The sequence below is a fragment of the Rousettus aegyptiacus genome, unplaced genomic scaffold (genome assembly GCF_014176215.1).
Source record: "Rousettus aegyptiacus isolate mRouAeg1 unplaced genomic scaffold, mRouAeg1.p scaffold_m13_p_5, whole genome shotgun sequence".
Lineage (NCBI taxonomy): Eukaryota > Metazoa > Chordata > Mammalia > Chiroptera > Pteropodidae > Rousettus > Rousettus aegyptiacus.
The window spans coordinates 68,914,779-68,942,758 of record NW_023416308.1 but is presented as its reverse complement, the minus strand read 5'-3'; the positions used below and the strand labels follow the sequence as shown (position 1 = coordinate 68,942,758).

General features: G+C 34.7%; 1 protein-coding gene across 1 annotated transcript in view; it reads left to right on the top strand.

Annotated features, from left to right (window-relative positions):
* ANKRD42 (ankyrin repeat domain 42) overlaps positions 1–23,702 on the top strand; it is a 42,164-nt gene extending 18,462 nt beyond the window's left edge. Inside the window, exons 7-12 of the mRNA XM_016160343.2 lie at positions 147–272; positions 3,699–3,804; positions 7,363–7,538; positions 13,721–13,847; positions 17,025–17,169; positions 22,918–23,702. Coding sequence (XP_016015829.2) covers positions 147–272; positions 3,699–3,804; positions 7,363–7,538; positions 13,721–13,847; positions 17,025–17,169; positions 22,918–23,007 — 770 coding nt within the window. The 3' untranslated portion in view covers positions 23,008–23,702. The remainder of the gene's footprint in view (positions 1–146; positions 273–3,698; positions 3,805–7,362; positions 7,539–13,720; positions 13,848–17,024; positions 17,170–22,917) is intronic.
* Positions 23,703–27,980: the final 4,278 nt, after the last annotated feature.

The window sequence follows — 27,980 nt, the reverse complement described above, 5'->3', positions numbered from 1 at the left end:
TACTTCTTAATGCATCAATTAAACTAATTCCAATATAACATTGTCATACCTGAGTTTATATTGAAATCTGAAATGTGTGACTGTTTAAGGAATGGAAAAAGAATGAACTCATGTGTTTACTGAAATGCTTAATTTTTTATTCATAGCTTTAGCATTTCCAGGTCATGTGGCTGCCTTTATGGGTGACTTGGAAATGCTTAAAACGTTAGTAGAAGATGGAGTAATCAACATTAATGAACGTGATAATCATGGATCAACTCCTATGCATAAAGGTGAGTTATGGTTCCTGCTTCATTTTTATTTTTGACACAATTGCTGTTGAGTTATTTACCTTTTAACATAATTATCCATCAGAAATACATGAAAGCGTATACAGAGTGCTTAATTTTCAACTCAAGTGTGATATCCCTTTTATGATGTTAGAAATTCACACTATCACATTTGAGGGTAATTCCAATAGAAATTCTCTTTTGACATTGTCATATAGTTAAGGTGTGAAATTCACTGCTAAAGAAGTTTCTTAGGATTAACATATTTTTTTTGGACTGAAAATGACCTATTAATTCATGCTAACATAGAAATCATATCTCTTTAAAAAGGTCTAGCAGAATTTTCTTCTTTCTTACTCTGCAAAAATGTTTTTACTTCTGTGGAAATATCAGTGAACATAATACGAACACATTTTTAAGATGTCTGTCACTTTTCTTTGTGTTCTCCTTCATTCTATGGGGAATTCTAAAATATTGGTCAGGATTTTTTTTTTTTTAATCAGACTTTGGCAAATTGTCAACTCAGTGTTGGGAGTATATACTCTATGATTAATTCTTGCTAATCTTCCTTTTATTTTTAAAATCAAAAACCAAATCTTTAACCTACTACACTTGAAATTTTTATTTTACTTCATTTGTGTTATTATGTTTCTTCATAATCTGATGGCAGGTAATTCTTATTAAAATGTCTTAGGCTAAAAAGATAGTAGATATGTTAATATAGTCATATGTTTGAATTGAATTTTATTTCATGAATAACTTCTGGCAGTCTTTGCGTTAAGCTCTTGACTATGGGATTTGTGAATGGGGTGGAGACTTAAAATGAGCATAAACATTTTATTTTCTTTTTATTTAAACATGCTGCCTTGAAGCAAAGCCCTCATTTCATAACCTAGGCAGAACTGGTTTTTATTCCTAATGTGTATGTGGGGTGTCATTTATGAAAGAGCAAAAGATAGGCTCACTCAGTGCTTATAATGCTTTTTCAGGAGAATGATAAAGTAAGTTGTATTGACAGATAGTTTTCAGCCTATCTTATTTTGTCACCACTTAAACTGAGATGGAAATGAGGGATCTGGAAGAAGATTCTAAGCAGTGTGATGTACAACAATGGAGTGTTTGGGATACAGCCATTTTGAGAAGGCGGGAGTGTGAAAGTTAAGAGGAACCAAAGGTTTTGCCCTTCACCCCTTCACTTGTCAGTCTGTCCATTAAGGACTCTTGGGGCCAGGGGTAGATCAGATGGTGTGGAGGGGTGATAAGTGACTATAGCTGGGGGAAAGACATTTTGTGTACATTAGCCTTTTTCTGGGGCAACATCTGTATGTTTAGATCATACCCAAATTGAGTAAATAAAAGTTGATGTTTCCTTATAATTTAATTCACATTTTGTTAGTCCATCTGCTACTTTTTCTTTCATTTTAATTTTGAGTCAGTAAATAAACTGTGGTGTTTGTTATTGAGCCATTTTTCTTAGTCATTTAATGATTGTTAAATCCACTATGACTTCTTTCACTTACTTTAAAGCCATTATTATTTCAAATCGTTTCTTAAAAATTTCTATTCACTGTATAATTTTATCTTGTCCTCTTTTAAAACATCGATCAAATTAATCAATGTATCCTAATCAATATACAGTAAAGATCCTGGATAAAAATCCTTTTATTATATTTCATTGTAGATAAATTATTTAGCCATCCCCTACACTATTGTAAATATTACCTGTGTAATAAAATAGAAATGTTGCGTTGAGCTCATTCTGTTTTATAAAATACATTGTTATATATTCAGGATTCATAAATATCATTTTGTAACAGAGTATGTTGCTATTTTGTGTAAAGGGTTTTTTTTTCCTAGAGGTCTGGGATATCTGTGATCTTTGTTAACTCCTCAGGAGCCAACTCTAAGTTTGGCAGATGGCTCTGAGTCAGTAGGGAAAAGCAGGACAAGATTGCTTACAGAGTTTTCACAAGCTGGTCTACAGGGTTAGTGATGGGATTGCTTTGTGCCTGGATCTGGCTTTGTGTCCTTGCTGCTCTTTTGCCAATATTGGAGGTAGATTTGCTTTTTAAGGCAATGAGTCATACCAAAAGTTCATCCTCTTGATTTATTTCGCAGAGGCACATACATATTTTCAGCACCAACCATGTGCCCTCACTGGAGACAGTATGAGATTCAAACCTTACGTTCAGGAGTTACATACTTACCATGAATAAGGAGAGATTTGTATAAGTGAGGATGTAATAAATGATAAAAATTATTTGGTTGTTAAAATACATTCAATAGGAACTCAGGAATAGAAATTGAACAGAAGAAGTTGCTAAGGGTTAAATTATTGAAGAAATGTTCATGGGAATTCAGAAATAATACCTTATATTTATATCATACTTAACAGGATGTGAAACTATCATATTTAATCGTTATTGTATTTTAATGGAACGGCAGTATAGTCTCCTTATAAATATGAAATCATCTATGTAAAAGATGAGGAAATTGAGGTCCATAGGGATCAAGTTTTTGACTAAGGTTACACAGCTGGTAAAAGCAAAGTTAAGATTTCATTTTTTTTTTTTATTCATTCACTAATCAATTCTATAGACATTTATTGAGGGTCTGTATGTGCCAGCCACTTGCTAAGTTCTGTCCTGTCCTCCAGTCTCATTGTTTAGTATACTTAAATTAAGATCTTTTAAGTCTATTAAATTTTTTCCCATAGTTTCACTGAGTCGATATAGATTCAAAAGGATGTGTAGAAGTTAGATGAGCACAGAGTTGGGTGATGGGCACTTGATGAGAAGACAGTCATAAGCAGAGTCGTGGAGATGAAAATTAATATTGAGTGCATGTATTTTGAGGACAAGATTTAGAAAAAGGTGGTAAACAGTGTAGGTAATCAGTGTGGAGCCTCCTGTAAATTTTGAGTTGTAAGAGTCAGAAGAATATGCTGTTCATATAAGATGGCACAAGGTTTTTCTTATTCTTCCTTTTTTTTTCCCCACAAGGTTTTTCAGTTAATGTGGGTCCCTATGGCTGAATTATACTCACATTCTGCTCTGTCGTAAGATTGGCTAGAAGCTATACATAACAGCAGATAAGCAATGGATAAGGATTAGAAAAAAACCTAGATTATAGTTTCAAATCCATTTGTTACTAGCTGTGTGTGATGTTAAATAAATAACCTCTATGAGCCTCAACTTTTATACTTGTATGTAAAGTTCTCTGTATAGGGATGAGTATAGTAGATATTGTCTAATGAATGAATAAATGATATAGGAAAAGTAATATCTGCCCAATGCATTTTTGTTGGTGTTTGCAAGGATTGATACTCATAAAAATACTGTCCAAAATTTTTTAAAATTGTTACTACTAATAATAACTTTTCTGTATTTTCTGGTTGTTATTATTATTATTATTATATTATTTTTACAGCTGCTGGACAAGGCCATATAGAGTGTTTGCAGTGGATAATTAAAATGGGAGCAGACAGTAATATTACCAACAAAGCAGGGGAGAAACCCAGTGATGTGGCTAAGAGGTATCTCTATTGGCTTTGCTCCTTTCTTTTGCTTTTTAAGTTTTGCATATATTCTCTTATACTCAGAAATGTATGAAGATTTAATGGAATTGTAGGACTCAATCAAATGCTGATGGAATGACAATTTTCACGCTGAATAGACATTTGACAATACATCAATTCTTCTTTCTAAAGCACTGATTCTCAACTGGGAGGTACCATTATCTTTCCTGGAGGTATGGGCATTTGGAAATAAGTGGGAGTTTGTCATAATGACTAGATACCATCACTAATATTTAGTGAAGTCAGGTCCAAAAATTCTTAAATACTAAATGCTCTACAGTATTCATAATAGTGGTATACAACATAGAATTATCCCACCCAAATGCCGGTACCTGTTGAGAAGTATTAAGTGATAAAAAGGAGTAATCAAAAGGAGTCACATGGGTTTTAAAACAAATTATTTATGTTTGAATTAAATATAACACTTATTATCGAATACCCCCAGCTCAGTCCTCAAGGAATATTTAGGTCAGGTCTTAAAGGAATATTTAGTCCATCCATTTGTTCATTTGGTGTTTTTTTGTTTTTTTGTTTTTTAAATTCAACCTCCTGTATACTTACCAATTCCATGCGTGACAATTAACATTAGGATTTTTTTTTTTTTGCAAAGATGAAAAAACATAGTCCTTGCCCTCAAAGAAGCTTACAGTCTTAGAGAGAAATTTGTGACATTAGTATTAATTATAATCATTATGTCATAATATATGGTATATATAAGGTACAGTAAGGAAAAAAATTGCCCAAGTCTTCCTATTTGGAAGTTGTGGGGAGAAATATTAATACAGGTCATGGGAAGAGTTATGAAGGAAACTGCCAGAGGACAGAATTTATATAGAAGTCATGGAAAACTTTTTTTTTATGGAGGAAGAAACATTTATGCTGACATTCGAAGGAGGAAGATTGTAAGATAACACTTGTTTGTTTGAGGAACTGCATGTGGTTCAGAACTGCTTTTATCTAAAGTAAGAGTGTGGGCTAAAAGTTGCAAATGGAGCTTGAAGGAAGCAAGGACCTAATCATTCATTAAATTGCCATCCAATTTTTGTTTGTGAATTCATGTTTCTTAAAATTTTGTCTGTGGGGTTTCTTTGAAGCCTTGAAATGTGGTTTTGTTGTACCATGTTCCTAGGAACATGATCAGCTTGGGTCTACTTTATTTTTATTTTTTAAAACAGCTTTATCAAGGTATAATTGGCAGACAATAAAGTACGCATACTTGTATATTATAACCTAATGAATTCTGATATATGTGTGAAACCATCAAGATAGTGAACATATTATCACCCCTAAAAGTCTCCTTATGCTTGTAATCTCTCTCTCACCCACTGTTCCTCAAGCAAACCGTGATCTGCTTTCTGTCACTATAGATTAGTTTGCATTTCTAGAGTTTTATGTGACTGGAATCACAGTCTATAGTCTTATATATCTCACTTCTTTCACTTATCATAATTATTTTGAGATTCATTCATATGTATTAATAGTTTATTTCTTTTTTATTACTGAGTAGTATTCCATTGGATGTAGAATTCCATAGTGTTCCATAGTTTGATCATCCACTAACCTGTTGAAGGACATCATGATTGTATCCATTTTTCGGTGATTATGAATAAAGTTGCTATAGACATTCATACACAGGTTTTTGTGTGAACTTAAGTTTTCAGTTCACTTAGGTAAATACTTAGGAGTAGGATTGCTGAATCATATACTAAGGGTATGTTTAACTTTATAAGAAATGGCCAAAGTACCCTCTAAAGTGGGTACTTTGCATTTCCACCAGCAGTGTATGAAAGTCTCTGTTTCTCCCTATCTTACCAGCATTTGAAATTGTCAGGTTTTTTGATTTTAGTAGTTTTAATGTGTGTGTAGTGGCATCTCATTATGGCTTTAATTAGCATTTTTCTAATGAAAATGATTTTGATTTTGAGCATACTTGCTCTACATACTTGCCATTTGTATATTTTCCTTTGGTGAAATGACTGTTCAGATCTTTTGTCCAATTTTAAAACTGTTTTTTTGTTGTTGAGTTTTAAGAGTTCTTTCTGTATTCTGGATATTAGTTCTTCTACATTTTTTTTTTTTTTGCATAGATTTTCTCCCATTGTGGCTTGTTTTTTTCATTTTCTTAATGTCTTTGAAATCAGAAGTTTTTATCAATTTGTTCTTTTATGGATTATGATTATCATCATATCTAAGAAATCACTGATTAAAACAAAGTCACAAAGATTTGCTCCTATGTTTTCTTTTAGATGTTGTATAGTGTTGGGTTTTACATTGAGATCTGTGATTCATTTTATGTTCATTTTTGTATATACTTTGAGGTATGCATCCAAGTTTTTTTTTTTTTTTTTTTAATGTGATATCCAGTTGTTGTAGCACCATTTGTTTAAAAGGTTGTCCTTTCTCCACTATATTTACCTTTGGGTCTTTGTCCAAGACAGTTGTCCATATACACATGGGCTTATTTCTAGACTATTTTGTCCTTTGATCTATTTGTCTATCTTTATACAAATATCACATGAGCAGTTGAGTACTATGGGTGTATCAGGAGTTATTCATATTTCTGGACTACATTTTTTTGTCATTCGTGCCCCAGAATGCTAGGTGTGAATATAGTGTTATCGAAATAACTTGGAATATAGCATAAAGCAAATGCTAAGTAAATGATAGCTGTTAAAGTACAACCTAGTAGTAGAAAGAATTAATTATATTAACCTTACAATTTCCTATATGTTTATTACCATATCTTTAATGATTTGTAGGACCTGGTAAAAGGTAATGATATATGTGTGCGTATGCATGTGGTTATGTAAGTATGTGAAAAATAGAATTTGAGGTTTTTGTGTTTAGTGAGTAATTCTCCATGTCCTAAGAGAAAGCGTTAAACATTTTAATTAGTGAAACTGGAAAAAATATTCAGATTACTTGCAGTCATAACAACAGCTCAAAAACCAAGAATATATTATTGAAAGCTTCATAGAGATAAAAGAAAATAGAGAAAGTGGATGGAAAAGTCATTATTTTTCCATTAAATTTCAAAGCCATGCCAAGTGTTTTGGATAGAACAAGGATGAAGATTAAGGGGGCTAGAGCTACTGTTAGCCCGAAAACTGGAACCAGAACTAATTCTACAATCTAAATTAGGCCATCAATAAAGGTGGTAAATGCAGGTAGTCAGGTTGGGTGGTTTGGGGTTTTCTATCCAGTTGAGCATCTGTGTTTGGAGGCACCCACTTTAGATATTGGGTCTCCTCTCCTAGTTGGTTTTTTGCCAATAAAAATTATGGAATCAGTCTTTAATATGACTGCTTGTCCTTAGTGTCCAGTAACTGTTTGAGTTTCCCATGCAGCTAGATATAATACATCTAATTGTTACTCTTCTTCACAAACAGTTTCGCTCCTTTACTTTTGAGTGTTTTGGTGGCATAATATACAGAGTGTAATTCTCTAAATTAAATGCAAACTACAATTTCAATTTGAATATTGCAGATCTTGTTAATTGTTGGCTCTTTTCTACAGGTTTGCCCATTTAGCAGCAGTAAAGCTATTAGAGGGGCTACAGAAATATGATATAGATGATGAGAATGAAATCGATGAAAATGATATGAAGTTCTTTATAAGACATGGTGTTGAGGGAAGCACTGATGCCAAGGATGATTTATATCTTAATGAGTCGGATAAAACAGATGCCAGAAGTAAGTGTGCCAACCCTGTTGTGATTTATTCTTTAATATATACCTCAATTAGTTTTTCCCGCAAATTTAGAAATTATCCTAAAGAGAATTACCAGCTATAAAATAAAATACTTTGATTTGGGGGAGAACCAGAACTAGTACAATTTTTGTACCAGGGATTGTTGAACATATAAAATATTCTCTCTGTTCCTCAAGGAGAAAAAAGTTATAGAAGAGGAAATATTATTTAATTAGATCATAGGAAACAGGGAAAGAGACATCTCAAGGATGGTGTATCACTAAGGAAGTGGTGAGAGATAAGGCTGCAGACATAAGCAGGGGCCCAGTCAGATCAATAGGGTATAATAAGGACTTTGTGTTTAGACTTTATTTTTAATTGAAAGCCATTAATGGGTTTTGAGGTGGGGATATTGTGATCTGATTTATGTTTAAAAACAATATGAGTCCAGTTGTTGAGTGGAGAGAATAGACTGGGAGATGGGGGAGAACATAGCATTTCAGATGTTATGAATAGGTGGGAGGAGAACATAGTCATTTGCCAGTATAAGGTTAGAGGAAGTTCTTTATGTAATTTAAATTTACCAAGAAAGCTAGATTAGAATTGTATAAGAGCTGATGCAGAATCTCTGCACAGATTTCCTGGGCTCCTAGAGTCCTTGATGTAGGCCTGCAACTACCAGTGATGCTAGAAATCTCCATTCTTATTTTGTTTCAGCCTTTTTATTCTAAAAACTTTCATCACCATTCAAGAAGAGCTTACATAAATATCTATTTATCTCTCTTTAAGTTATAATTTATATATCAGGCTTTGTTGGTTCTTGATCCAAACTCAGCATTGGTAAGACGATACTTTATCTGGAGGATGGCGGAAGAGAAAGCTGAATCAGAATCTAGTTGGCCTTGACTATTTTGCCTCTTAATTGCTGGTCTCATGGAAAACCCATTTCCCTTCACAAAGCTAAGGTAGAAGCAGGGAGATCAGTTAGGGGGCTGAGACCTCAGTTCAGGAGAAAGTTGATAATGGCTTAGATTAGAGTGAGAATAATGGAGGTGGTGATAAATGGTCAGATTTGGGTGTATTTAGAAGCTAGAGATGATAGGATTTGCTGGTAGATTTGGATTTGAGGTGTTAAAGAATGAGCATAATCATTCATAGTTGACCCTTAGATTCTTGGCTTGCACTACTAGGTAGTGAGTTTACAAAGACAATTATCCACTCAGGGAGGGTAGAATAGCAGAGAAAGCTTTTCAGAAGTGGAATTTGGATTTTTCCTCAAAGGATGGCCAAGATTTAGATAGGTGAAAACAGATAAGGAAGGCATTCTTTTTATCCAACATATATTTAAATATTAACTGTGCACACAGCCCTGGACTAATGGGCTATAGCAGTGCATCAGAAAATGTCTTGCTTTCTGAAATTCAGAAAACATTCTGAACCTGCTCAGTATATTATTAAAAGAAGTGAGTGACATTGTACTTTATCTATTTTTCTTTCTCTCCCACCACTCAGCATATATTTATTGAGTACCTGTGATATGTCAGGCACTGTTCTGGGTGCTGGGGTTACATTGGTGAATAGACATATCATTTCTCTATATTTGCTTGTTTTCTAAACTGCCTGATATTTTTTTAAGTTGTAAAAGTCTTCATTATATGCTCTTTGATTCCCACAATAGCAATGTTGATTACTTAACCATATTTGCTAATAGGATATCCTAAAATAGTTTTACAGTTTTATAACTAAATAAAAATTTATAACTAAATAAAAATTATTTTTTGTTTTTTTCTTTTATCAAATTGCATTATGGAGATATATATATATATATATATATATATATATATATATATATATGCATGCCAAAGGACTTAATTTTCATAATTACCGATGGAGGACAGTCTTATTTCATTAAACGGTGTCTTAGTATGCTTGGATAGCCATTACAAAATACCACTGGAAATCCCAGATCACTGTCTGATGGGGTCTTTTTCTGGCAAGGACTCTTTGGGTTGGAGAAGGCTGTCATCTCTTTGTGTCCTCATGTAGTGGAGAGTGAGTGAACACACACTCTGGTGTCTCTTATAAGGGCACCAGTCCCTTTGGACTAGGGCCCCACCTCATGAGCTTATCTAACCCTAATTACCTCCCAAAGGCCCTACTTCCAAATACTATTGCACTATGCTTAGAGCTTCAACTATATGAACTTTGCGGAGACACAAACATTGAGTCCATAACAAATGGTTAAACATTAAAGTACCCCAAATTAGTGAGAAATGTGGGAGTGTTTCTGTCTTTTAAGAGGATATGTGATGATTGTTGATGCAAATTGAATATCAAGGAGGTAGCAAGACAGTGGCATATCTTAGTGTTATATTTATTATTGAACGTACTGGAACTAAGTTGAAGTCTGGTAATTGGTGCCAATTTTACTTTCTCTAGCATTTCTACTGATGACACAGTTACTGGCATATAACTCTCTTGTCAGAATTTTTATTCTCCAAAATCCTAATAGTAATGGTTTACACTTCCATAGTGTTTTACAAAGTTTACATAACACTTCCACATACAACATTCACAGTAAGCCTAGGAGGCATATGATATCTCTGTTTCTATTTCAAAAAATGGTCATTTAGTATAATACCCTCATTTGATAGGTAAAGAGCCTGAAGTTCAAAAAAGCTAAGTTAGTTGCCCAAAGTCACACAGCGACTAGACTAGAAGCAAGGCTTTTGGATTTCCCTATATGGTGTCCTTGCCACCACATGCATTGCTTCCTGAAAGAATGTTTTCTTGCCACATAACCCTAATTTTACTTCTCATGATATTTAGTCAGAGATTCACATGACTAGATGAGAGGAACTGTTTTAGTGGAGCTCTGTCATGGAAGAAAGGTGAGAAGGATCTATTTGAACTGAGGCTAACCAAAAATAAAGGCAACTGTAATAAAGTGAGTAGAGCTTGGGTACTAGATTCAGACATCAGAGATTTATCATTTTCTGGACAGTATTTTCAGTTATTCTGGCAGGAAGAACTAGTTGTACTATATTCTCTTAGGAAAATTTCCAACATGTCTAGATTAAAAACAATTTTTAAAAAGAGCTTCCAGAACATCGTTAGGCAGAACCTTACTCTTAAGGGAATGGTAGAAGCCTCTTTTCTGGTGAATGCAACCAAGGGCAGACCTGAAGATGCTGATACCAGGGTCTCCCAACAGCCACCTAAATTACCTCACAGGGAGGTTCAAAGTTAATGATTCCTTCAGAATTTTCTGACAGCTCTATTTTAAATAACTTTATTAAGATATAATTCATATAACATTCAGTTTACCCATTTAAGGTGTACATACATTTTAATGGTTTTTAGTATATTCACAGATTTATGCACAATAAATTTAATAGCATTTTCATCACCCCAGAAAGAAACCTCACAACGAGTAGTAGTCACTCCCCATTACAATGAGCCTCTTCTCCCTTCCCCCGAAGTCCCATCTCTACGTAACTGCTAATCTACCTTCTGTTTCTATAGAGTTGTCTATTCCAGGGATTTCCTATGGAATGATACCGTTTGTAGTCTTTTGTGACTGGCTTTTTTCACTTAGCACAATGTATATAAGGTTCATCCACATTGTAATATGGATCAGTACTTCATTTCTTTTTATTGCCAAATAATATTTTTGTGTGGATGTACCACATTTTACATATCTTTTCATCAATTAATGGACATTTGAGTTGTTTCCACATTTTGACTATTATGAATAATGCTGCTATGAACATTCATGTACATATTTTTGTGTGGACATATGTTTTCATTTCTTTGGATAAATTTGTAGGAGTTGGAATTACTGGGTCATCTGGTAACTCTATGTTTAACATTCTGAGGAACTTTCAATCTGCTTTCCAACGTGTGCACAATTTTACATTTCCACCAGCAATATATGAGGGTTCCAGTTTTTTAAAATCCTTTCCCAAGTCTTGCTATTGCTTGTCTTATTGATTATAGCTATTTTAGTGAGTATGAAGTAGTAATTCATAGTCTTGATTGACTTTTCCCTAATGATTAATGATATTGAGTATCTTTTCATGTGCTCATCTTTTTTTGAGAAATGTCTTTTCAAATCCTTTGCTTGTTTTTCAGCTGAGTTGTTTATCATCTTATTATTGAGTTGTGAAGTACTTTTAGCTATAAGTCCCTTTTCAGATATGTGACTTGCAGATATTTTCTCCTATTCTGGGAGTTATCCTTTTAACTTTCTCAGTGACGTCCTTTGTAATGTAAAGGTTTTTAATTTTGGTGATATCCAGTTTATCTACTTTTTATTTTGTTGCTTGTGCTTAGATTACTTTTTGTTGGTTGCATTCAGAGTTAACAAGGACTTAGAACTGTGGAGAACGAGCGGTTGATTTGTAGAATTTCACTTTGAGATACCTGTGAGGGCTATCATTGTGAGTGAATCACAAAATTTTTAAAGACATTTCAGGAAGGGTTGAGAACATGACTAGAACAGTTTCCTATTGTGGTGTGTTCGATACAGATGCACTCTTTTACCTTTGCCATACCATGTGGCTCACTAATGCCCAATTGGGGTGTTATATATGAAGTTATGTGCTATTTTCTTGTCCCTATTTAATTTTATTCCAGGGAAAAACTCAAAGGACAGGATGACCTTTTCTTAGGACACTTGGTTTTGTCAGAGTACCTACACAAGACCAGTTGGATATCTTGTCATCATAGATTTCTGGAACCGAGCCTCAATTTAGAACACTTTTCAGTGAATTATATTTAGAATCAAGGTATCATAGAACTCTATAACCATTTGAGGTTTGACTCCTGGCTCAACATTCCTGTCATGTGTCATCCAGCATCCACTCAATCACCTTTAGTGCCAAGGCACTTACTATTGCCCAGGGGACCCAGTTTCATCTTTTGACAGTGGTTTTGTGAGGATTAAAATGTATAAATACTGATTGTAGTGTCTTACACATCATAGGCACTCCACAAATACATGATCACTCTCGTTTTTTTGAAAGGTTTCTCTTTTGTTGAGTTAAAAATCTCTCTTCCTGGAACTAATCCCAATTAATCCTAGTTCTTACCCTGATGATACCATAGAACAGCTCTTTCAAAACATAACTTTCAAATAATAAAGAATTATTATATAAGCTAAATAGCTATAGTTCTTTTGATCTTCTCTTTTATGAAACTTTATTAAATCCCCTCTACTTGCTTGCTAGTAGTTACAGTGGTTCTCAAACCTGTTTGTCTATCAGGAGTTTTTTCCTAAGTACTAATACCTGAATTTGTAGGTCTGGTATGGGACTCAGATATGTACATTTTTAAAAAGGCACCTCAGTTGATTCTGATATATGCAATTTGAAACATACAGCTCTAACCTATTGAGAGAGAAATCAGAGTGGTGTTAGGGAGTACAGGCTGATTTGCTGACCTGGTCCCATAAAGCAGCATTTCTCAATTTCTCTACTGTTGACATTTTGGGCTACATACTTATGTGTTGAAGGAGCTCTCCTGTCCTTTTTAAGATGTTTAGTAGCACCCTGAGCCTGTAGATGCTGATAGCCTGTTCTACACCTACATAATCTCAAGCAAAAATGTATTCAGTTGTTGTCAAATGTACCTTGGGGAGAAAGTCATTCCAGGTTGAGAAGCACTACCACAAAGGATAGAAAAATCATGGGTTTTATAGTTGGAGAATAGCTAAGAGCAACACACTTCTCTCAGTATCCTCTTGCATAGATATTACAAGTAACCCTAAAATTTTGGGACTGGGTTAGTTCTTGTTTATTTTTAAAAAATCCAACATATTTCAAGTTTTCTAATTTTCTGACCTATAAATTATGCATGGTTCTATAATACACCACTAGTCTTAAAACACCAATAATCTTCTTTAAAACTTCTTGTTTATAGTATTAATAGTCATAACCATCTGATACATCCTCCAATAGCAGGAAAAAATGCTTTATTTAGGTTCCCTGTTGCTTGTTCATCTTAATATTCTGTTACTGATATTTATTTATCTTTCTATATTTATACCACTCTCTCTGCACCCCCTTCCCCAAACCACAAAGACACTGGCTCTAGAGGAAGAATGTGCTCCAGTGCCAGCATCCTGTGAGTACATGAGCTGTCACCTATCTAAATTGCATTCCTATTCAACTCTGTCTTACAGTGAGAGCTTATAAGAAAATTGTAGAATTGAGACACCTTCTCGAAATTGCTGAGAGCAACTATAAACAGTTGGGAGGGATAACAGAAGAAGATCTAAAGCAGAAGAAAGAACAGCTCGAATCTGAAAAGTAATGTTCTTAAAACTTAAATGGTTTGTTTTTAGTTATCTTTCCCAGTTCCACGTGAGGGCTTTTTGACCAACAACTTGTTTTATCTCCATCAATGGGTATAAGATTCCATCCTCTTTTCCTCTTAAGCCCCCATATGGAGGTGTTAAGATTTCTTTTTATTGTGGTGAAATATACATAACATAACATAAAATGTACTATCTCAATCATTTTTAAGTGACAGTTCAGTAGTGTTAAGTACATTCACATTTTTGCATGACCATTCTCTACAATTCTTCTTCCTAGAACTCCATAAAGAGGGTTTTGTTTTTGTTTTTGTTTTTGAGAACACAGCTACTTTGAGCTTTTCAACCAAAACACAGTCTCTATCCATCCCTATAAAATTGGACTGTTTACTTAAGAATCTGAGACCCAATCCTGTGTTTACTGGCTGTAGTACCTCATCAGAGAATGCTCTCATGTCTAGAAGCAGTGAGCAGTTGCATTCTTTACTTTCTGCACCCTAAATTGGCTCTCTGCACATTTGGTGCCTCTCTAATTAATTAATGGCTGCTGGAATAGAGGATGCCTGGTGCTTATTTCCTCCTGTGCTTCTCTGCTTATCTATCTGATTTTTGGAGTGGATAGTGTACAAAGGAAGACAGGAGAGGAGACTTTTATTTTAATCAGAACTTGGGTCTGTAAAGAGCAGCACACATGGATTCTCCTCCTTTCTTGCCCTCTCTTATCGTTGGGTCTCTTTCCCTCATGTTCTTAGAACCTCCTGTTTTTTTTCCTTCCATCCTCTTTTGAATCTAGACTCAGTAAGAGGTCTGCTAAATAAATGCAGAGTAACATCTATATCTTTGATAAGGATTAATATGTTGTCTTTCTATGAGGACTTGGGAATTCGAGTAGAAGACAAAGCCTTGAGCCAAAATACTCTCTTTTAGTAGGATTTTAGATACTGAGAAGCTGTGGCAGGCCAAAAAAAGATATTTATATTTAAAATCAGGGGCTTTATATTTAAATCAGATAGTTAGCTGTCCATTTTTTCTATAAGGATTACAGTATTTTGAGATTTCGAATATTTTTTGTATTGTCTTTTGTCGAAAGCCTAGCTGAAAGTTTTTAGATTCCTTTGTAGTCTTGAAAAGTGAAACAACTCTTTCCTAGATAATGAGTTTAAATTTTGGTTTCCTTTGCTTCTCTTTTAAGGCAGATTGCTATACTTTTGCTGTAGCTGCTTGTATTACTTCTCAATACTACCATGCACCAGACACTAGATAAGCCTCTTATATACCTTATCTCATGCAGTCTTCACAGCTCCAAGAGCACGTTGCACAGATTAGGACACCAAGACTTAATATAGAGATTAAGTTACTTGAATAAGGATTGGAGGGTGGAGCCAGTATTTGAGCCTTAGTCTATATGACTCCAAACCTATTATCTAAGATCATTATGATTTTAATAGTTTTAATGGAACTTTTACTCTAAAGTTCACATTTCAGTGTGAAATGTTTATATTATTGATGTGATTTTGAGGAGATTTTTAAAGAAGATTGCCTTAGCTCTTGTGCCAGAGTATAGTTTCATATCAGCTGGGACTGCAGTGTTTCTTCTGACTAAGCTTTAATTCTCCTCTAGCATTTGTTCTACACTTTGTGTAGAATGCATCTTAAAACATTTATTCTTTGGATAAAAACTCCTGATCTTAGATCTAATTATAAAGAAAAACTAGATAAGTGCTGGTTTGAGAGATGCCCTTTTGTTTTTGTTTTTATCCATTAGCTCAAATTCCCACAACAATAAAACATAGTTTTACTCTGTCCTGGGGATGATTTTCTCTCCTTATTTGCTTAATTCTAAGCGTCCACAGTTGATATTCTTCTTCCCTGTCCCCAGTCTTAATCCCTCTCATTTCTGTACCAGAGCAACTACTATGTTCGCTGAGATTGCCTTCCTTGGCACTTGACATCCAACCCAGCACGCCTTGGGAATTCTCTTCCCATAACCATCAAACAATAAGGCAGGAAAAAAATTCTGGTTCAAATCACATTATCTCTTGCCTGGATTTATCTTAACATCTCCCTAATATGTCTCCCAGCTTCCTGTCGCTGCTCCCTGATTCTCTGCCCCCATACCCTGCAGTCTGTTCTCAACACAGCATCCAGAGTAATCATTTTAAAACCTAAGTCAGATAAATCTCACATACTGTTGACTGAAATAAGAAAGGTACATAAAAATATAAAAGATTCATTTATAAGCATAGGCAAAACTAATCTAACATGATAGATATTCAGAATTGTGGTTGCCTGTGGAAGTGAGGGTTGCCTGGGAAGGGCATGAGGAAACTTTCTGAGGTGATGGACGTATTCTCTATCTCAGTAGTGGTGGAATACAAGAGTTTACACGTTAATCAAAACTCATCTAATTTTTCACTTGATATTTGTGTATTTCACTCAAGGTAAATTTTACATCCTTAAAAACAAAACAAAGCAAGCCTAAGTCATATCATGCCATTTCTCTGTTCAGACTCTCTTCATGGTTTTCTCCTTCACTCAGTAAAAGCCTAGGCCCTTGCTCTGACTTATAAGGCTCTGCCTTTTACCTCTCTGACTTATTACTCTCTCTTGTATACTTGAAAGTACTCCAGCCACACTGGCCTCCAGTTTTTTTTCCAATTTATCAGGCATACTTCTGCCTTGGGGCCTTTGCATTTTCTGTTCCCTCTGTGTGGAATGCTCTTCCCCCGGATGTCTATTTAATTATCTCTTTTATTTCCTTTAGGAAGTTGCTCAGAAACCCCTTTCTCAATAAGGCCTTCCCTGGTCACTGTGTATAAAGTGTTAAACCCCCTCTTCTACAACATGTTATATTATTCTTTCTTGCTTTAATTTTTTTCTCCTTAAGCATTTATCACCTTCCAACATAACCATATTTACTTCATTTTCTTTACTGTTTATCTTCCTCCACTGCTAAGGTAAGCCCCATGAGGGCAGACTTGGACTGTTTTGTTCCCTGTGTATCCCCAAGGTCTAGAATAGTGCTGATTCATAGTAGACTCTCAATACATATTTGTCAAATAATTATTTTTTTATTTGTCTTAAATACAATGCATGAATACTTTTTACTATTGCCAGAAATAATATTTAGTTCACATTGGAGCTTGACTGAAAACAAAATTTCTTTTGATAGGACTATCCAAGAGTTGCAGAGCCAGCTGGAATATGAACGACTACGTAGAGAAAAATTAGAATGTCAGCTGGATGAATGTCGAGCCGAGGTGGATCAACTCAGGGAGACCCTGGAAAATATTCAGGTCCCCAACTTTGTGGCTGTGGTTGGTGTCCTTCTTAACACATTTATCTTTCTCAAGAAGTAATATACAAGAGTAGCTAAAAGTATAAGTTTTAGACTGGGGCTGTTTGGATTTGAATTCTGGCTATAACCTTCTTTGGTTTGAACAAGTCATTTAATCTCTCTACGCCTTAGTTGTAAACTCGAGATGATTTATACTCCCTAGAGTGTTGTAACGATTAAACAAATATATATACATTTTCATGTATGTATGTATGTGTGTGTGTATCTATATATATATATGTATAAATATCTATAATATATACACACACACATATATATCCACACACACATACATACATGAATGAAAATATAACTATATAAAACTTTATATATATATACACACGTGCATATATATCTAATATATATTGGTTAGAAGAGCAGCCTGTTTCATAAATGTGCAGTAGTTATTGTTATTATTATACCACATAAAGAAAAAATATTTTTTAAGCAAAATGATGAATAAGAATTTTAAGATAAAGAGTATATATATATATTTTAACATTCTAAATAGCCAAAATAAAGTGCTTTGAATGGAATCCATGTAAGAAAGCTTCAGCTCCTCAAAAGAGCAGTTTTAAGAATAGAAAGGAACCAGTGCGAAAGTTGTCATAGCATCCTCTGATCAGATTACAGAGTAGTCAAAACTAACATTTGTAACACTTAACAAAGTTCTTTCCCATGTTCTATGTCGTTTGATCTGCCTTCATTTAACATCTGAGGAAACCAAGGCTCAGAGAGGTTAAGTGACTTGTCTAAATTCACACTACTAGTAATGGTGGGATCAGTATTCAATCTTTAACTTTTGACTCTGTAACCTTTATTCTTTCAGAATTCTAAGCTGAAATTATGAACTTGGAATTCAGAATATAGCTCTAGAATATAGAAAAATGCTTAGAATGATAAAGAAAAAGGACAATAATGTAGAAGGAAGCTAAAAAGAAACTGTTATGAGAAACAGATACGAAGAACAAGTATAGAAAATCAGGTGGAGTATAGAAAATAGAGTGAAAGTGACAGCAAGAAACCCCAGTGGAACTTGCATATCAGACCATCTAGTCTCAGAATAGAACAGGGAGAAAGTACATTGGGGAAACTTTGACCCTCATTCTCTTCTGAAGGCAGTCATGATGTGGCCCTTGTGGACAGCTCATGTGACAAAATGTAGGGATTCAGGTGCATTTCATATTTCCTGTTCATAGGGAAATGTTTTCTTTCGTTATCATGGGTGAGTGAATTCTGTACCAGACCTGTATCACCTCACATCTAATCTGTAATGCAGACTTCCTGGCTCTTTTTTATTTTGTATAAACTTATCATTAGTCTTTTCAATAATCACTTCTATAATAATAAAATAATATGTGCTTGTTGTAAAATACTAAAAGCAGGGCAGACATTCCTTTCCATGCTGGGTTCCACCACTCTCCACAGGAAGCTCATGTGAATGATTTGATATGTCTCATAGCAGACAATATTCTATTCATCTACAAACACATATGTGTATTTCTATTCATACACAAATTCAGACACCCTCTGGATTTTGGTGTGTCACCAGGGCTTAATTTTCCAAGGGATATAATTATAAATAATCCATTTTCTTCATTTTTTCAATGTTCATCTTATACCACCCTTAACCCCTAGGGACACTTGAGTACAGAGGGGCCAGCCTATGCAGCCATGTCATGTTGGCTACCGGACTAGAGGACATAGACTTTCATAAACTACCGCTTGTATTCCAAATGTTCCCTCTCCACCTAGTGGCAGGAACTTAATGTCCATCTCCAGCTGTTTAGACCTTTTGGAGATCACCAAAGTTGCCCTCCTTTTTAGTCATTCCAAATTGTCTACTTAGAAAATTTTAGTATTTTTTAGCTATTTAAAATATTCTTTTCTTGTCCAGAAGCATCTGTTCCCAGGGTGAGGTTTGATTTCATACTCCATAGCACATTCTCTGCAAAACCTTACTCTCTAACAACAAATGTTTGCTTTTAGGAGAGCTGACACAAGGTCCCTGTACTCCAGGCCCAGTGTTTTTTGAAGTCTTGCTTTAGGTTATCTAAATTTTGTAAATGAGTAAATGTCAATGACCTCTTATGGTAGCTGCAATACAATGCTGCTTATTTTCTCTTCTGTAAAAACTTCTTAATCTCAATTTCCTCATCTTTAAAATGGGGTTAACATCTAATTTACGGCAAGGTATTGATGTTAAAAGAAATACTGTGTGGAAATCCTGAGGTATTTTCTATCTAGTGGTATTCATAGTATTTTATTCTTCCTTCATATTCTTTTCTTCTTTTTCTTTTCATTTTCTATATTTGAGTTGAATAAACATAATAGACAGGTAAATGTGTAGAGCCCTATGCATTTGAGAGTAGGAAGAGTTAGTTTATTTTGGAATCTAAATATATAAAGTTTAAGTAAAATTAACTTTTTGTTCAGTGCTTATTTATATAGATTCTTCAAGAAGTTTTGACTAAATCTTTTTTCTACCATCTCCTGGTCAGGACCTGTAATGATTACAACTGTACCTTTAAGATGTTTTCCCCTGTAAAACAATATTTAATAGTATAATTTTACCCAGAAAAATTTTTTTGATGGTTTCTTAAGTAGTTGGCATATTTTATGCACTGAAGTAGGTTTTTTTGTAACAACAACAACGATAATAACTGGATGTGATAACTTTTTATATTGCTTTCTCACGTATTATCTCATTTTAGCTTGCATTAAACCTCATCAGCCTTATTTTTTTCCTGTTCTCCTACATACAGCCTCTTTTCTGAACTTGCCCCACCACCCAACCTTTGTTCATTTTGTTCACATACCTTGAAGGCTGTCAACTTTGCCTCTCAAAATCCTCTAGGAGCCATCTCATTTGTCAGTCCTAATCCCTGATCCCTCTGACCTAATCTCTTTGACTAAATATAATCTCTTCTTCTTTCACCAAGCACTTTGTATTATTCTGATGACACCTCATCATTTGTTTTATAGTTAGGTGCTTACTTTACCCACAGTACCAAAATTCAAGTTCCATGAGATCATCTAACTAATAACTAATAACATCATCATCACCATCAACAGCAAGTTACTGAGTACTTGTTATATGTTGGGCTCAGTGCCAGGAACTTTATATATCCAGTAGATCTCCAAAACTAGTATCATTCAGAAAGTCATTGGTCCAATGCACTGGACCGTGCTTGCTAATCAAGAATGACCAACCTGGAACTGGTAATCTTCCATGATTACTTTCATGTTTAACTTACCCTGGTTTTCTGTCTACAAGGGTATGGAACTGGACTGGGTTTTGATTTGGTCTCTGGGCTTTTCTCTGTCCTTTGACGTTCTTGCCTATGAATCTATAATGATTCTTGGAATAATTTGAGGGCTTAAGTGAGCTTATCCAAGCTGAGCTCTTAGTCTAGAGAAGTTCCAGATGTTTGTTCTTACACTCGTTCTCACTTCTCTCCTCTCTTTCATTATATTCTTTTGACATTCTTGTTAAGAAGAGGCTGTTCTTGTAATTAGAAAGGTGGAATTTATTTTCTTTTAGGTTCATATACTTCCCAGAACTTCTCAGATTGTATTGAAATTTTTTAAAAACAAGAATTCTATGTACTCAAGCAATAATTTAGAAATATATAACCTGTGTCAACACTTTCATGTATATAGTATTATTAATCACTTCATCTAACCTCTAAATTCTTTCAGAACAAAAAATACTATTTTTATTTAAAATATATACATTTTAATACAGGGATTTTTAAATTTCGTCATAATATTAGGCTGCGTTTACCCTTAGAATTGCTTTTGATGCCTAGGCATCATGATTTATATATTCAGTATCTCAATCTTACAGTTCTTTTTTTCTGTATTTAGGAGAAAACACATATTAAGGAGAAATTTGTTTCTAGGTATAATTTGTGATGAGGAAATGAATAACTTTGGTGAAGCATATTCACTAAATGCAGGTACTTCAGAAATTTGAAAGTTTGTAAATTTCAACAAACTCTTCTTGGAGGCCTGTTGAGTGCTAAGCACATATTTTTTGAAGAAGTTATATAGTAAGTCTTGGTTTCACAGAACAAATTATGTATTTGGTGTTAGTAGAGGCTTTGGTATTTAATCATTTCCAGAGTATTTGGAATTTTTAAAAGCTCCTTTGACATTAGCATATATGAAGGTAGGTAAAGGAAAATAACTATTGCTGTTTTTCTAGAAAATTGGTTACCTCTGACAAATAGCTACCTCTCTTTCCTTACATTTTCTGTGTTCTTTCTTTAATTTCATATAGTTGGATGATCCTGCCCTATCTCAGTGTTTTGGTTTTTTGTTTTCATGGACATCTTTACATCTCCATCCCCTAATGATCTTAACAATCTCCTGAAACTTGGAGGTGGGGGTGTTGAATTGAGCACTTTCTTTTGTATCTACTACTCTACCACAGACTTCTGAGTAGAAACCATATCTTACTCCTTGTGTATACTATAGTGTAGTGTATACAGGACAGTTGTAGGAACTGAATATTTGAGCATGTTTTTGCTGTTCGCTTTTGCTAGAAGACAGGATAGAGGAATAATTATAACATGAACTTTGGTGTCAGATAAAATTTAGATTTGAATCCTTCCTTTGGGTAAGTTGCTTAACCTCTTGGACTTCTTTAAAATGTTGGTAATACTACTTGCTTTACCTTGTTAAATTTGTAAAGTATGAAATACAATGGCACCATATGCCAATTCTCAAGGAAAGGTTTGTCATTATTGGTCTTCCAACCAGTTGGAAGAGACCACCTGTATTACCCTGTGCTCACCAGCGCCTTGCCACACTATAAGGGAGGGCTACCAGATTCTCCATCTAGTCCTCTCTCATGTTTGCAGCTGAGAGCGGGGCAGAGAACAAACATGTGGTTCTAGTTTTTTCAGGTGGTATCGGGATAATGGCAGCTTACTTCCATGTTTGTATACTACCATTCAAGTTAAACTGACTGACCTCATTAGTGAAGGTGCGGGTAGGAACACCCTGGGAAATACTAACTCCAGTCATGAGCTCTCCCCATGGATATATGCCTTGTGCCATTCTTGGAGCCTTTACATTCATATATGTCTTGCCTAACTGGGTGCAGCACATTTTTCGCTGGAAGCATTATTCAAAGATGATTAACATCCAGTGAGCATCCACTGAGTTTCTATCCTTCTCTTCCTTCTTCCCTTCGCATTTATTAGGTGAATCTTCTGTGTCAGGTACTGGGAATACTATGATGGATAAGAAATACTCAGAAACAGTGGATGGGAGGGCAAAGTGGAAAATGAGATAAGAACATAAGAACAGCAGAGGAATGAATGTTGTGTGAATACAAAGGAGAAAATGGAGGAGCCAGGAAATATGAGTTCTAGTACTATTGCGCTTGCAAAGAATTCAAAAGATGACATGCTAACACTTTGTTCATTTTAGTTAGCAATATGTTGTGAAATGTTAGTCTAAGAAAGAAGCAGAAATAATAAGGTGTTAGATAGAGATAGTATTGGATGGTTTCTCAAGGTGCCTCTCAGTCTTATAAATCAGTACAATATGATACTCTGGTACTGTTTTAAGAATTTATTTATGCAAAATCCTAAAAGAAATTTAATCCAGAATTGAAAATATTAGTATTGTTAAATTTTTTCTTTTGGAACAGATAATGTAGAAAGATGAAAATGTGTCTAGAATGGAAATCTTATCTGGCTGTCTTCCTTTGTAGGAAGATGACTATTCTTGTGAGTCAAGCAAAGAGAAGAGGGAAGTGAAGAAAAAAGTGTCTTCTGGGGGAGTTTTTGTGAGAAGGTACTAATCACTGAAATAATTCTAAATAAACTTGCTTGATTTTTCTTTTTTATTTTAAAAATTGATGTAAATGTTTATTAAACTCCTCTCAGCATTACTCTGATATGCTATTACTCCAATTCTGAAATATGTTACATAATATCAAAGAGATTGTTAAAACTACAGGGACTCAGTTATACTTACTCCCTCTCGCAATATACTCTTTTATGTATTTATGTTGGCAAATCAAGATTCTAATATTTATGAATATTAATTTTGAAAATATTCACATAAGCTTTAAAATATAATAGAGTACAGTCTAGTAATAAAAAGAAAGCCAGTTCTAGATATTAAAAATTCTCTTACGGCTTCATTATAGAATTGTAACATTTCTTTACTTTCTAGACTTTGCTATAACTAGTGTAGATATGTTTTCTTTTTCTTAATTTTTCAAAAAACTTTACTTTTAAAAAGTATCTGGACTTGGAAGAAAATGGAACATAAGACCAGTAAGTTTTAGAAAAGAACAACTTTACAGTAACAGTGAAATATCTCACTGAGGAAAGTCATTGCTTATAAAAGGAAAAAAATTAATGTGTGCTTGTTAAGAATACCCATTTAGATAATCTGCTATAGAATTTAACCATCGTTCTGTGTCGCAAGCTCTATAACAATATAGAGATGAGGCAGATTGGACAGAATAAAAAGCATATGGTTTTATTATTTTTTTCTTCCTTTTTTCCCCCTTGACTTTGTTGACCGAAAAACAACCATGGCATTTCATTTTAGTTCTAACTTCAGTTCCCTCGCTTTTCCTATTCCAACTCCCTTCTCCTTGACCTAGCAAAGATTTGTCACTCTCTTGGGGCAGTTGTCTGGTTCCTCCTTCTCCCCTGAAGAGCTGGTTGCCAGCTTTGGGCTTCACTGGCAGAGGCCTTCTTGCCATATACCAGATTGCCCACCCTCTAGGCCCTGGCACATACCTTACATGGATGCTAAAGGCTATTTGACACAGTACCATCAGAACCAGTTTGCCCTGATATGAATGAATGTGATTGCTAAGACCAGTACAGGCTGGTTAAGGATCTGTAAGGAAGTGTTAAAATCCTTTTGATAACCTTTCTAGTTATTATTGTTGGTTTCTCTTTGGTTTCCAATAGACTTCCAATCTTTAGTAATAGTATTTATCAACATTTATTGGGCATTTACTATGTGTGAGATCTGTGTCAGGTTCTTTACAGATATTCTTTCAATTCTCACAACGGTGATATGTGATAGATACATTTTATACATGGAGATTAAATAATTTGTCCAGAATCACATAGCAATGTGGAGCCAGGATTCTGATCTTAATAGAGGGAGTTCAGAGTCTGTATTCTTAACCATGACTGGAATTCACAAATATATTTCCCTCACCTTCTGGGACATGTTGCCTTACTTTTTTCCTTCTAGTCTGGTGACCCTAAAGTTAATCCCAACCCTGGAAAAAGTCTGTTATACTTGCTCTGGTTTTCCCATGTCTCTAGTCTCTCTTTGTACCAGTGAGGTAGGAAATATCAAAAACTGTTGTAATAGAAGTATGTACCCTTCTGGCAGTGGTTCTCTGGTTGACCCCCAATATCTGTTCTCTCCTTTTTCTATAATATTAGGATTTATGGGGCTTGTGGCTGCTCAGGATAAGGACTTACTTTCTAGCCTCCTTTACATCTAAGATATCAAGTTGTGGGCAATAGAGTGTGAGCAAAAATAAAATGTAAACTCAGGGTCATGCCCCTAACGAGAAAGGATTTGCCCACCTCTTGCCCATTTCTTCCTCTGGAATGTATGGAATGTAGATGTGTTATTGGACCTTGAGTATTGGACCAAGGTCCAGTGAACGAGGGCAACACCAGAGATGGTAGAGCAATAACGTAAGTGGGAGCCTGGTTCTTGACACATAGAGCTGAAATATTAGCCCTGATATGCTTACACTTCGATTGTAGGTCAGAGAAAAATAAACCTCTATGTTTTTTAAGCCACTATTATTTTGCATTTTATTATAGCAGCTAAATCTACATTGTAATGCAACCCCCAAATTATATGTATTTAACTGTCATATATTATAAATGTATATTATATATTATCAATCATAAATTATTTAATTATAAATCATATATATATAACGTGTGTGTATAATTGTCATGTTATGTGCAGTGTTTGCCAACACTAACAACCATTCTGATTTTTCAGGACACCAACTGGGTGTTCAACAATTCAGTTCTGATGCTAAGTATCCAGAGTTAGTGTCAGATGCCACAGGTTAAGGGCTCAGTCTCACAAAAGTGCCCCAACTTCAGACACCATTTATAAGTCCCAGGTTGTCACTGATACTTCTGATTGGCTCTACATTTGGGGGTTCCTGTAACACCCTCTTCACATTTAGTAATTTGCTAGAATGAAATACAGAACTCAGGAAAGCACTTTACTTACTATTACTAGTTTATTAAAAAGTGGGGTATATCTCAGGAACAGTTAAATGGAAGAGATTCATAAGGCCAGGTATGGACTGAGAGGTAGGTGCGTGCAGCTTTGGTGTGCCCTCTCTGCGTGTGTCACCCTCCCAGCACCTCGATGTATTCATTGGTTTGGCCGTTGGTGATTGAACTCAGCTTCCGGCCCCTCTCCTTTTCTTTCTGCTCCCTGGAAGTTGAGGTAGGGGCCAGGGGAGACTGAAAGTTTCAACTCTCTAATCATGTTTTGTTCTTTCTGGCAACCAGTCTACATTCTGAAGCTATGTAGGGGATCCCAGCCACCAGTCATCTCAGCATAGACACTCTTATCACTTGGGAGATTTTAAGGATTTTAGGAGCTGTGTGCCAGGAAAACAAAAGCTCCCTGTCCCCTCTAGCATTCAGGAAATTACAAGGGTTTTAGGAGCTCTGAGCCAGGAACTAAAGACAGATCAAATATATATTTATTGGTCACATTATATTAATGAAAAAAACAGAAGTGAAAAAGGTGTTTTATGAAGAGACATAAGTAGAAATTCTAGTATTTTCCCCCATGCCTCAGTAGATTGTTTATTCAGCTCTTGTGATAGAAGACTCAATTTGAGATGACTAGGGTATTAATATGAGATTTGAAGTTAAAGTCTGTGTCACTTATCTGCTGTGTGACCTTGACACGTTACTTTGATTAGCTTATTTCTTCAGCTGTAAAATGGATAATACCACTTGCCTAAGAATTTCTGTGAAAAATAGGTGAGTAGATATATATTTTTTTAGCATATTCACTGTTGTATAGTCAATAGAAGCTATCCTACAAAATGACAATCACTAATTTCTGCGTTGATGATCCATACCCTTTTTCACTGCCTCATTTTTTGTTTGTATTAAAATATATTTAAATCTTTTAAATACTTAAAACTTTAAAACTTAAGATGTTACATATTTAAATTCTTAAAGATTGACAAAATGGTAATTATAAGCTTTGAATTGTTTTTCAAATATGTTGAAGGGTTTTTACTGACTCTTGACTAGTCATTACATAATCTTCCCAAGTAGTGCGAATGGCCAAGTAAAAATCTAGTCTATGGCTATAGACAAGATGAAGCTAACTAATCCTCTTAGAGACTTACCATCTACAGAAAAATGCCCCCAAAGTCTAGTGTTCTTAGAAACTATAAATGCAACTTTCTCAGCACACTCATAATAAAATATTTAAAATATTAAGAAGTTTGGATGAAGGTCAACTGAAGAAGTCTGTTCATATTATATATTCCATAAGAGTATATCAAGTACCTTATATATATTTAGAGGCCTTATGAGAATGCAATATTGCAGTGTAGGAAACACACGTACACAACAATAGCTATTTTATAGTGAGTGCAAATGCTGGAAAAGAGGTGTAGTTTCGAGGTACATGGGAACACAATCCCCTTATCTTTCTTCAGATATTTCTATTCCCTAAACAAAAATTTATCTAAACTCCAGAACACCAAAATGAAATTTCCATGGAAAAGATACAGGATTAGCAGTAATGGGAATAGGATATGATATATATGTTCATTATTGGATGCAACCACTTCACTTGCTAAATCCCTGAAGAGTGAACAGAATATATATTTCATTAGTGGCTATGACCTGGAAATGTGCATATAAGTTGAGGTTTGAGGAAATCCAATAAATGGCACCTCTCCGTCTTATCTTGGTTGTGAACCTAATCGAGATAAAAGAACAAATGAATCGATATATAGTCCTAAATAGTACCTTTGGTTTACTGATAAAACTGATATTGGAGAATATGATTTATATCTTCAGTTCAGTGTTTCCTGTCACTAAACTCCAGAATTGGACAGTTATTCATCCTGCCCAAGCATCACTGTACTAGGCAGGCTTCCCTTTGCAGAGGCTGAACCTGATCCCACAGGAGCAGAACAGAATGAATGCTTTCTATGTGCCCTTTCAATATTTTAGCGTATTTTAAATTTAAACCAGTTTACTTGTTTACTGTCTTCTCCACTAAGATGATCAGTTCTGTGAGAATGAAACCATGTTCACCTTTGTGCACATGGGGACCACCCATGTTGTCTGGCACTTAGCAAGCATTGTAGTTTGTTAAAATGGAACCTATTAATCCTTATTTATTGATCCAATAAAAATTTACCCACAATTTGCTGAGAATTTTCTTAGGCAAGAGGATTGAGATAGAAATTAATCAAAATGTTTCAGGATGTTAAAATATAAAGAGTTATGTTTTGAAAACCCAGGAGCTGTATCTTTGAAGAAAATTTAGTTGGAAAGCCTCTTCTTCTCTTACTGGACCATATGGGCCAACTTTGACTACTCTATTCTTCTAAACAAATAATGGGGTTATTTTTAATATATTGAATAAATTGTGGATTATCAAACTTTTAAGTTATTGCCAAGGCATTATTAAATCTTTTGAAATGTTAAGCTCTTCCTGGGCTTTGCTCCTTATCTGGATAAAACTGAAAGTCTGAGTTGAAAACATTTTGTACTT